General features: G+C 40.2%; 1 protein-coding gene across 1 annotated transcript; it reads left to right on the forward strand.

Moving 5' to 3' along the window:
* The first annotated feature begins 207 nt into the window (after window positions 1–207).
* LOC118005588 (olfactory receptor 7A10-like) lies at window positions 208–1,094 on the forward strand. The gene has a single exon (XM_034997554.1). The coding sequence runs from the start codon at window positions 261–263 to the stop codon at window positions 1,092–1,094; it is 834 nt and encodes a 277-aa protein (XP_034853445.1). The 5' UTR covers window positions 208–260.
* The last annotated feature ends 11,798 nt before the right edge of the window (window positions 1,095–12,892 follow it).

Consider the following 12,892-nt stretch of genomic DNA (forward strand, 5'->3'; position numbering starts at 1 on the left):
AGCTGGGATGGGGGTTCCTGACAGGGGACAATTTCTATAGAAAACTGGATATTGACTTTGTGAATGTAAAATAAAAATAGAATTTCAATGATACTTGTAATGTTCATTATTGAGAAAATTAGTCATGTTATTTTTTGTTTCCTGGTAGTCACCTCCACCATGTTGAACCAGGAAATGATTCAGGAATTTCAGAGTTTCTTCTTCTGGGATTATCAGAGAAACCGGAATTGCAGCCAGTCATTTTTGGGCTTTTCCTCTCCATGTACCTGATCACTGTGTTTGGAAACCTGCTCATCATCCTGGCCATCAGCTCAGACTCCCATCTCCACACCCCCATGTACTTCTTCCTCTCCAACCTGTCCTTTGTAGACATCTGCTTCACCTCCACCACAGTCCCCAAGATGCTGTGGAGCATCCAGGCTCAGAGCAAAGTCATAACCTATTCAGGCTGCCTCACGCAGATGTGCTTTTTCATACTCTTTGCTGGATTCGATGACTTTCTCCTGACTGTAATGGCCTATGACAGGTTTGTGGCCATCTGTCACCCCCTGCACTACACGGTTATCATGAAACCTTCCTACTGTGTACTGCTCATTCTGGTGGTCTGGGTGATGAGTGTCCTGAATTCCTTATTGGAAAGCTTGACAGTGTTGCGGCTGTCCTTTTGTACCGAGGTGGAAATCTCCCACTTTTTCTGTGAGATCAATCAGGTGGTCCAACTTGCCTGTTCTGACACCTTACTTAATAAGTTGGTGATGTATTTTGCAACTGTGCTGCTGGGTGGTGGTCCCCTCGCTGGGATCCTTTACTCTTATTCTAAGATTGTTTCCTCCATACTTGGGATCTCATCAGCTCAGGGCAAGTACAAAGCGTTTTCCACCTGTGCATCTTACCTCTCAGTTGTCTCCTTATTTTATTGTACAATCCTGGGAGTGTACCTTAGCTCTGCTGCTCCCCAGAGCTCCCACTCAAATGCAGTAGCCTCGGTGATGTACACGGTGGTCACACCCATGCTGAACCCCTTCATCTACAGCCTGAGGAACAGAGACATAAAGAGAGCTCTGAAAAGAATCACTGGGGTTCCAGTGATGTGAGGGCCCATCATCCTGGGGCTGAAGAAGGGTCCATGATTGCAGGCTCACAGCCTCAGAGCCAGGAACTGCTATTTTTCGATCTGACTACGAAAGTGGAATCTGCACCATCTATTTATTTCCTGGAATTTCCAATTGTTTGAATTCAACTTTTCCACACATTTAAGTAACTCACTTTTTAACCTTCTGTTCTATCTGATGTAGACAGTATTCCACTTTGTCCGTTTTCATATGTTCCAATGTTTTCCCCAAACTTCAATTACAAGTGACTGGAAATTTCTGTATCTTACATGGGGCAAGTTCAATTTCTTCAAACTAATTTCATTTCTTTTTCTTTCCAGCAACAGAAGATATACTACAATTTTTATTTATTTTTATTTTTTATTTTTTAAAAATTTTATTTTATTATGTTAGTCACCATACAATACATCATCAGTTTTTGATGTAGTGTTCCACGATCCATTGTTTTCGTATAACACCCAGTGCTCCATGCAGTACGTGCCCTCCTTAATACCCATCACCGGGCTAATTTCATTTCAAATGACATACCATGCCGAGTAAATTTTCCCTAGATTTCCCAAAAGAATAATCATGAGCTGTATTCTTCATATGGAAGAAACTACCTTGGCCACTAAGCCCTTCACATAACTTTTTTGTAGAGGAAAATACAAAACCCCAGTTTTCACCTTGATTCTGTCAGTCTTTTTACATATCTATCCTCACTCCTCTTCCTGAGAATGTGGACTCTAACATTGTTCCCTTTAAGTCTCAGGCTACTGACAGGGATGCTCAGGCTAGGAAAGCCTGGACACTCCCCTGCACCCCTGTGCTTGTGGACATTCCCACAGATGCTTCCCGGACCAGAGCCTCTGCTGTGGCTGCACCTGCCCTTGGGTTCTTATTGTGATTGCAAGACATGCCTCAGCAATGCACATCAGAGAACTCTAACAAAACCAGGTTTATTCCTCACATGTCCTGGAGGGCACAGCCAGAAAGTACAGAGGGTCAGAGATTCAGAACAAGAGAGAGAAAGCCAGAACTGAGGGCCCTGCCTTTATTGAGGTCCATGGGCAGAGTGGCTAGTAGTTCCTAGCTTCACTCTTTATTGACCAGTTTAAAACATGAGTGAAATTCTGGCAGGGAAAGGGAAAGCAGGGTCACTACTGGTTCAGTATTGAGGTTACCCAGATCTTTCTGAAGAGATACTTCGTGGCTGGGGACAGCCTGACTGCTTATCTGGTAATTGTCACACACCTGACAATATGTTTATTCAACATGGTTGTCCTTGAAATGCATGCTTCAGAAATCAAAAGCTTCATGTCAGTCACTTTCTCTACAAATATGCTATTGTGCTTTATAACTAGTCTCCTTGTTTTATTCTATTATTCACCTAGGTGTCCAGAAAGCCTACCATAGACACTGGCAAACACTGATTAGCAAACATATATTTCCCAGTGGAGTCTACATGGAAAGACAAATTTGAATAAACAGATTGACTTGATATGTTCTTAGTGTCAGAGATGACCACAAATATGTGGATGAATTTTTTGGGGGAGTAAATACTCAGTAGTGGGATCCCTAGATCATAGAGCAGGTCTATTTTAAATTTTTAGGAACCTCCACTCTGTTTTCTGAGTGGCTGCACCAGTTTGCTTTCCTATCAATAGTACAAAAGCGTTCCCCTTTCTCCACATCCTTGCCCACATCTGTTGTTTCCTGTGCTGTAGATTTTAGTCATTCTGACAGGTCTGAGATGATATTTCATTGTGATTTTGATTTACATTTCCCTGATGATGAATGTTGTTGAGTGTTTTTCATGTGTCTTTTGGTCATCTGGATGTCTTATATATCATTTGAAAGTATCTTCTTCCATTAAGTAGGTTGTCTTTTTGTTTTGTTGACTGTTTCTTTTGCTGTGCAGGAACTTTGTATTTTGATGTAGCCATTTGCAACATGGATGGATCTAGAAGGTATAATGCTAAGTGAAGTAAGTCAAATACCATATGATTTCACTCACATGTGGGATTTAAGAAACAAAACAAAGGAAAAAAGAGGCAAACAAACAAACAAAAAAAAACCAGAGGAAAACATATCTTCAATATGGAGAATAAAGTGGTGTTTGCCAGAGGGGAGGTGGGCAAGGGGATGGGTGAAATAAGTGAAGGGGTTTAAGGGTACACTTATCAAGGAGCTTATGGGTGGCTCAGTTGGTTTGGCATCTGATTCTTGGTTTCGGCTCAAGTCATGATATCAGGGTTGTGAGCTCAAGCCCCGCATCAGGCTCCTCCTAAACATGGAGTCAGCTTCAGATCCTCTCTCCCTCTGCCCCTCCCCATACTGCCCTTCTCTCAAATAAATAAATAAATAAATAAATAAATAAATAAACAAACAAACAAATACAACCTTAATAAAAAAAAGAGTACACTTATCATGATGACCAATGAATAATCTATAGAATTCCTGAATCACTATATTGTATACCTGAAGCTAATATAATTAAAAAAGTAAAAATATTTAAGAACTGTGAGGGTGCAACATTTCAAGCCACCAGCTTTATTACTATCCAAAATATTTCCTTTTCATGGTGTGCATCTATTTATTGAAGCATAGATAATTGGTGTTCACAACTGAGGGGGTTTATTCTTTGAGGTGAAGGATTGCTTAGTGTCTTCTATGTTTTATCACAGAGTTATATTCCTGTTTCTACTTGAAAATTTCCACTGCTACCTGCTAATATGACTCTCTCTATCTTGTTCCACGAAATAACTCCCTTTTCCTAATATTTGTCTCAAATGCTAAGGGATGGCGATGAACAATATCGACATTAGCCATTTCATACCTCCTTCCTGCTCAGAAATCTCTTCCACCTGCATGATCAGAGGGTGCTTCACAGGAGAGCTGGATGTCCTGCTGATCATGTGGTTCAGGATCACCAGTTCTTCTGCACAAATGTGCATGTCCTTCAAACACTGTTACCCAGAAGGGAGCCCACATATAGTCACTTGTTCATAAAGTCATTGGAAGTAAACTTGAATAACAGAATGATCATGACTGCTCTCCTTAAGGTCAGATAAGCCACAAGTAAAAAGGAGCACAAGTTGTAATTGTCTAAGGTCTGTTCACTTGATTATTGTGTCAGTCAGTTCTTGCTGTATAACAGACTGTCCTTCTCAAATGGGATATCATAATACCTTTACAATCAGATGGAATTATATGCTGGGACTTGTTTCTGATCTCTCCTGGGCTTCTCATGGATCTGGAGTCAGGTGTGAATCTCTACACACTTTTTCTAAGGCTGAACCATAGTGTTATGTATGACTGTAGTGCTTTTCGGTCTCAGCAACTTTATGGGCTCTTATTACTACATTTCCAAATGTAGGCTAATCTTCTATTTATAAAATATTGGTTTATCATGTGAATTACCTAAATTTAATTCCATTGTTCATACATCCATATTAACACTTGGCTTTCTTCCCCATTAGAAGTGCTATCTCCCATCCCTCTTAAGTGAGAGTCAGCTACCTGTGCTCCAGATCCTACCCATAGGCATGTACCATTAGGTTTGTTCCACTGAATTAAATCATTAATGTAAAATTATACACAATAACCTGCATATGTAAGCTGCATACACTTTGGCGAATTAAAGGACCTACACAAAAATGAAAAGTACATAGTTCAAGTTTCTATTTGTGTATGATTTAAGCCTATACATAAGTGTTAACTGCTTTGTTAGGTAATTACTAAAAATTTAAGCTTTCTGAGCATCATATTCCTTATTTCTGAAGGTAATGTGGGATTCTAAACATAACTTCATATGAACATTGTGAACATCACTGTGGTTGTTAGCTTGCTGGATTAACTAATGAATACATTTACTTATGATCCTAGAAAGAAAAGTAAACGTTCAAATCAGTCATGCAGGGGAGATTGTTGAGGATTAACTAGTGGAGATGGAAGAGTGGTGATGGGTGGCAGAGAGTGGTCCCAATAAGAGTAGGACACAAGTCCAAGAATCTTTGCAAATAAAGGGAATAGAGATATAGGGTATTAGCCAGGAGGGATAAGTAGTCAAGGGAGGGCATTCCTTTTATTCTTTTAAGCCAGGGAAAATTTGAGTATGTTCCCATATTGGTGAGAAAGATCCAGACCAATGGATCATAAGACGTACATTTCACAGTCCTTTGCTGGACATTCAAATCAAATTTTTTAAAAAATTTAATATTGAAAGGGGTATATGAAAAAAGCTTTACATTGCAATTATTTCCTTACTGGCCAGGATGAATATATTTGTGAGTTTCTAAGACATTTGCTTTCTCTATTGTAAATTGTCAGTGTCAGTTTTGTGCTTTGTTTGTTGGGTTTGGATTGTTTGTATTCCTGTTGTTGATTGCATTTTTCAAACATAAGAATTGGAGTTTTCCCATCAACTTTGCTATTTGACCTTCAGTTCCTTTATGTATGTGTATGTATTTGAGGGTAGTAGGAAAGTTAATACATTCTTGTGCTCAAACCTATCATTTGGTCATATTTTTCTCCCCCTTCTTGCACGTTTAAGTGTAGAAAGTTCTTCTGCATCTTTTGAATAAATAAATCACCATTTACACATATTTCCAACTTATCTTCACATTTCTTTTATTCCTTATTGTACCTTTTGGCCTTTTATGATTAGATCTATTTCTCAAAGTCACGTCACTGGCAGCCCTCATTTGAAAGGTATTCTTTATCATTTGACTAACATTCACCTTTTCTTCCTAAACAAATATGAAGTAATATATCTCTATATGAGATGAAAGCATCACTTTAGATAATGCTGCCTACTCACTTTTTTGTTATATTCTTTTATTTCTAATTTTTGTTTTTAAAATTAATCTGTAGGACCAATGTGGGGGTCAAACTCACAAGCCCAAAATCAGGAGCTGTGCTTCTACTGACTGAGCCAGCCAGGCACCCCTGTTTCCAAGTTTTTAGCACTTTAATCTTGAATTAGTGACCCAGGTTGATGTCATTACATTAATACTATTTTATGCCTGTCTAGAAACTTAGTTTTAGATTGTCATTGTGTTTCAGACTGTTGTTTGAGATAGCTCCATGCCTAACCTATTCTTACTCCTACTGCTATCCTTTGTTCCATAAGCTCTTAGTTTCTTTTATTATTTTTTTAAAAGATTTTATTCATTTTTTGACAGAGAGAGAGACAGTGAGAGAGGGAACACAAGCAGGAGGAGTGGGAGAGGGAGAACAGGCTTCCCGCTGAGCAGGGAGCCCGATGCGGGGCTCGATCCCAGGACCCTGGGATCATGACCTGAGCAGAAGGCAGATGCTTAATGACTGAGCCACCCAGGTGCCCCTTAGTTTCTTTTAAAACTTACATTTCTAGGGGTGCCTGGGTGGCTCAGTTGGTTGAGAGTGTGACTCCTTATTTCAGCTCAGGTCATGATATGATGTCAGGATCATGAGATAGAGCCCTGAGTCAGGTTTTGGGCTGATTGTGGAGCTTGTTTGAGGTTGTCTTTCTGCCTCTCCATCTGTCCCTCTTCCACCTAGCTTCTGTACTCTCTCTTTCTCTCAAAAAATACTATGTTTCTATATTATGCGCACACAAATATTCATACACTTAAAAATATTTTATGTATTTATTTGAGAGACAGAGACAGAGACAGAGAACATGTGAGAGCACAAGCAGAGTGGAGGGGCAGAGGGAGAGGGATAAACAGACTCCCCACTGAGGAGGGAGTTAGACAGGGGGCTGGATCCCAGCACCCCGGGATTCTGACCTGATCCTAAGATAGACACTTAACTGACTGAGCTACCCACATTTTCCTATTCATACACTTTTATACAAATTCATGAATAGAATCTTATGCACATTGTAAATGGTCTTTAGGCTCTGGTGCAGTCTTTTTTTTTACAGCTTGTCTCCCTCGATAATACCTTACAGACTTGCCTCCATCGACTAGTATAATGCTAATTCATTATTTCAGCATAACATTTCAAGGTGTGGCTGGGTCTTTACACTTTTGAGGATTTTTCATATTCTTTCTCATTAAATTGCTATTTTATCAATCAAACAAAAATATTTTGAGATTGAGTTAAAATGCTGGTTCTCCACTGGGGGCTATTTTGTCCTCCAGGGGACATCGAGCAATGTTCAGAGGCATTTTAGGCTGTCAGATAGGAGAGGTGTCACTAGAGGCCAGGGATGCTCTAGACATCCTACCTTGCCCAGGACAAACCCCAGCACAGAGACTGATCTGGGCCTGAATATCAATAGTGCTGAGATTGAGAAACCCTGAGGTAAATAATACATATCTATATTTTTAATACTTACAGCTGTTTTCAGATTATTTTCCCAAAATGTGATAGCACCTCACATTTCTGTGATGAAAATTAAAGAACACCACTTTGCTACCTGTTTAAAAGTTCCAATCCCAATTGAAGTGACAGCCTTTTAAGATTTTTAATGGGCTGATGGGTGTGGAAGGGATTTCTTGTTGCTTTCATAAACAGTGAGTTTGAGCAAATTCATATATTTGATCACCATTTTGATTTGCCCATTCTTATTATATCCCCATATATTATATGTCCATTTTCTATAATTGTCAGCATTTCAAATGATTTTTACAGATTTTTGTTTCGCTATTGAATTCTATGGAGATATTTTAGCCATAAAAAATGTTTCATTTATTTAATTTAAATTTAATTAGCCAAAGTATAGTACATCATTAGTTTTTGATATAATGTTCAATGATTCATTAGTTGAGTATATCACCCAGTGCTCATCATATCATGTGCCCTTCTTAATGCCCATCACCCAGATACCCCATCCTCCCACTCCCCTCCCTTTACATAACCCTCTGATTTCTTACCATTCCATTTTCCTCCACTACCCCAATGTCCTCTGCACTATTCCTTATTTTCCACATATGAGTGAAACCATATGATAATTGTGTTTCTCTGATTGACTTATATCACTTAGCATAATCCCCTCTAATTCCATCCATGTTGATGTAAATGATAGATATTCATCCTTTCTAATGGCTGAGTAATATTTCATTGTATATAGGAACCATACCTTTTAAACCATTCATCCGTTGAAGGACATCTCAGCTCCTTCCACAGTTTGGTTATTGTGAACACTTCTGCTATGAACACTGGGGTGAATGTGCTCCTTCTTTTCACTATATCTGTATCTTTGGGGTAAATACCCAGTAGTGCAATTGCTGGGTCATAGGGTAGCTCTATTTTCAACATCTTGAGGAACCTTCATACTGTTTTCCAGAGTGGCTGTACCAGCTTTCATTCCCACCAACAGTGTAAGAGTGTTCCCCTTTCTCCACATCCTCACCAGGATTTGTTGCTCCCTGTCTTGTTAATTTTTCCGTTCTGACTGGTATAAGGTGGTATCTCATTGAGGTTTTAATTTGTATTTCCCTGATGCCAAGTGATTTGAGTTTTTCATGTGTCTGTTGGTCATTTGTATATCTTCTTTGGGGAATGGTCTCTATATGCCTTCTACCCATTTATTGACCAGATTCTTTGTTTTGGGGGTGTTGAGTTTGAGAAGTGCTTTATAGATCTTGGATACAAGCACTTTATCCGAAATGTCATTTGCAAGTATCTTCTCCCATTACATAGGTTGCCTTTTAGTTTTGTTGATTGTTTCCTTTGCTGTGCAAAAGCTTTTAATCTTGATGAAGTCCCAAAAGGTCATTTTTCTTGTTTCCCTTGCCTTTAGAGATGCGTCTTAAAAAAAGTTGCTTTGTCCAAGGTCAAATAAGTTTCTGCCTTTGTTCTCCTCTGGGATTTTCATGGATTTCTGTCTCACACTGAGGTCTTTCAACAATTTTGAGTTTATCTTTGGGTATGGTGTAAGAGAATGGTCCAGCTTCATTCTTCTGCATGTGGATATCCAATTTTCCCAGCACCATTTATTGAAGTGTCTGTCTCTTTTCCATTGGATATTCTTTCCTGCTTTGTTTAAGATTAGTTGACCATAGAATTGAGGTTCCATATCTGGGCTCTCTCTTCTGTTCCATTGATCTATATGTCTGTTTTTGTGCCAATACCATGTTATCTTGATCACAGCTTTGTAATATAGCTTGAAGTCTGGAATTGTAATGCCACCAGCTTTGGTTCTTTTCAATTTCTCCCTGGTGATTTGGGGTCTTTTCTGATTCCATACAAATTTTAGGATTGTTTGTTCCAGGTCTGTGAAAAATGCCCATGGTATTTCAATAGGGATGACAATGAAAGTGTAGATTGCTGTGGGCAGCATAGACATTTTCACAATAGTTATTCTTCCAATCCATGAGCATGGAATGTTTTTCCATCTCTTTGTGTCTTCCTCCATTTATTTCATAAATGTTCTGTAGTTTCTAGAGTATAGATCCTTTACCTGTTTGGTTAGGTTTATTACTAGGTATATATGGTTTTTGTGTAATTGTAAATGGGATTCATTCCTTAATTTCTCTTTCTTTAGTCACATTGTTTGTGTATAGAAATGCAGCTGGGTTTTTTTTTAATCAAGATGATGGAGGAATAGGGGACCGTATTCTACTGGTTCCCTGAATTGAGCTGATATCTACCAGACCACTCTGAACACCCATGAAATCAGCCTGAGATGTAAGAAGATAGATCTGGATCTCTACAAGCAGAATATCACAGGCGGTTGGTTTCGAGGTATGAAGTGGGGAGCTGTGACTCCGTGGGCAGATATTGGGAGATAAACGGAAGGGGAAGGGAGCCTTTGGGATCCTGCACCATAGGTGCGCAATAGCCTCCCACACTGGGGATAGGGCACAGACTTGCAGAGCAGTAGCAGTGGGGAAAGGACTTTAGGGCAGCCCTGGCCTGAAACCTGGAGCAGTGGGGCCATGCATGTGAACTGGGGGCAGCTGGGGGTTTTAGAAGCACAAAGGGCAGAGACATGCCCCGACCTGGAGATGAGGACTGGGAGTGCTGCTGAGGGGCTCACAACCCAAAATGCTGCAGTTTTTAGCAGCACAGACAGAAATGGAGGTAGTGTGGCCTGGAGAGCTCACTGAAGAACAGATTGCGATCTCTCTGCTCTGAGGCAGAGGGTTGGAAATGGTCTCTTCTGCTCTGACTCCCGGAAGAGATGCAGAAAGTCACCAGGGAGAGCCGCCAGAGAACAAAAGCCCCGAAAATCTGGTTTTCACTGAGCCCATTCCCCACCCCCACCAGGGGGGCAGGGCAATGCTGACCGAACACGGTTGCCTGAGCAACAGCCTGGCAGGCCCCTCCTCCAGAAGGCAGGCTAAGAAAACAAGAGGCCAGCAACCCTAAGTTCCCTAGAAAACAGGTATATGTTGCTTGGATTATGGTCAATAATTTGGACTCTATACATTCCCTCAACCACCCCTCAAGAGAACGAGTAGGAGGAGGAACCCCCAAAATAGGAAAGACTCAGAGACTGTGACTTCTGCCACAAATTTACAAATGGATACAGATATAACCAAGATGTGGGAAATGGACTACAGGGTAACAGTTATAAGAAAATAGCTAGAATGGAGAAATCTTTTAATGGCAACATAGAGTCTCTAAGGGCAGAAATGAAAGCTGAATTGGCAGAACTTAAAAATGCTATCAATGAGATCCAATCTAATCTAGATACTCTAACAGCTAGGTTAAGCAAGGCAGAAGAAAGAATTAGTGATCTAGAAGACCAATGGATGGAAAAGAAGGAAAAAGATGAGGCCTGGGAGAAACAGCTGAAAATCCATGAAAACAGAATTAGAGATATAAGTGATGCCATGAAATGTTCCAATGTCAGAATTATTAGGATCCCGGAGGGGGTGGGGAGAGAGAGAGGACTAGAAGATATATTTGAGCAAACTGTAGCTAAGAACTTCCCTAATCTGGGGAATGAAACAAACATTCGTGTCCTAGAGGCAGAAAGGACCCTTCTCAAGATCAAGGAGAACAGACCAAGGCCCCAGCATGTAAGAGTAAAACTTGCAAATCTTAGAACCAAGGAAACCATCTTAAGGGCAGTTAGGGGGAAGAGATTCCTTACGTACAGAGGGTGGAACATTAGAATAATGTCAGACCTATCCACAGAGACCAGGAAAGCCAGAAAGGGCTGGAAAGACATATTCAGGGTATTAAATGAGAAGAATATGCAGCCAAGAATACTTTATCCTGCAAGGTTTCATTTAGAATGGATGGAGAGATGCAGAGCTTCCAAGACTGGCAGAAACTAAAAGAATATGTGACCACTTAGCTGGTCTTGCAAGAAATATTAAGGGGGTTCTATAAGAGGAGAAACACCCCAAGAGTGATATAGAACAGAATTTTACAGAGATTATCTATAGCAACAAGGACTTCACAGGCAACATGATGACAATTAATTCATATCTTTCAATAATCACTCTCAAAGTGAATGGCCTAAATACTCCCATAAAACGGCACAGGGTTGCAGATTGCATAAAAGAAAGGACCCATCCATATGATGTCTACAAGAGACTCATTTTGAACCTAAAGATATATCCAGACTGAAAGTGAAGGGATGGAGATCTATCTTCCATGTCAACGGAACTCAAAACAAACCTGGGGTAGCAATTCTTATATCAGACAAATTAGATTTCAAGCTAAAGACTATGGTTAGAGACACAGAAAGACACTATCATTCTTTTTTTTTTAATTTTTTTAAATTTTTTTTATTATTTTTTTATTCTTATGTTAATCCCCATACATTACATCATTAGTTTTAGATGAAGTGTTCCATGATTCATTGTTTGTGCACAACACCCAGTGCTCCATGCAGAATGTGCCCTCCTCAATACCCACCACCAGGCTAACCCATCCTCCCACGCCCCTCCCCTCTAGAACCCTGTTTGTTTTTCAGAGTCCATCGTCTCTCATGGTTCGTCTACCCCTCCGATTTCCCCCGCTTCATTCTTCCCCTCCCACTACCTTCTTCTTCTTCTTCTTTTTTTTTTTCTTAACATATATTGCATTATTTGTTTCAGAGGTACAGATCTGAAATTAAACAGTCTTGCACAATTCACAGCGCTTACTAGAGCACATACCCTCCCCAGTGTCTATCACCCAGTCACCCCATCCCTCCCACCACACCCCCACTCCAACAACACTCAGTTTATTTCCTGCAATTAAGAATTCCTCATATCAGTGAGATCATATGATACATGTCTTTCTCTTTTTGACTTATTTCACTGAACATAATACCCTCCAGTTCCATCCACGCCGTTGCAAATGGCAAGATCTCATTCCTTTTGATGGCTGCATAATATTCCATTGTATATATATACCACCTCTTCTTTATCCAGTCATCTGTCGATGGGCATCTTGGCTCTTTCCACAGTTTGGCTATTGTGGACATTGCTGCTATAAACATTGGGGTGCACGTACCCCTTCGGATCCCTACTTTTGTATCTTTGGGGTAAATACCCAGTAGTACAATTGCTGGATCATATGGTAGCTCTATTTTCAACTTTTTGAGGAACCTCCATACTGTTTTCCAGAGTGGCTGCACCAGCTTGCATTCCCACCAACAGTGTAGGAGGGTTCCCCTTTCTCCGCATCCCCGCCAACATCTGTCGTTTCCTGACTTGTTAATTTTAGCCATTCTGACAGGTGTGAGGTGGTATCTCATTGAGGTTTTGATTTGGATTTCCCTGATGCCGAGCGATATTGAGCACTTTTCATGTGTCTGTTGGCCATTTGGATGTCTTCTTTGCAAAAATGTCTGTTCATGTCTTCTGCCCATTTCTGGATTGGATTCTTTGTTCTTTGGGTGTTGAGTTTGATGAGTTCTTTAT

The sequence above is a fragment of the Mirounga leonina genome, unplaced genomic scaffold, assembly GCF_011800145.1.
Source record: "Mirounga leonina isolate KUSES-001 unplaced genomic scaffold, KU_Mleo_1.0 Mir_94, whole genome shotgun sequence".
Classification (NCBI taxonomy): Eukaryota; Metazoa; Chordata; class Mammalia; order Carnivora; family Phocidae; genus Mirounga; species Mirounga leonina.

Coding starts and splice junctions, on each gene's coding strand:
- LOC118005588 (XM_034997554.1), top strand. CDS start 261: ATGTACCTGATCACTGTGTTTGGAAACCTGCTCATCATCCTGGCCATC.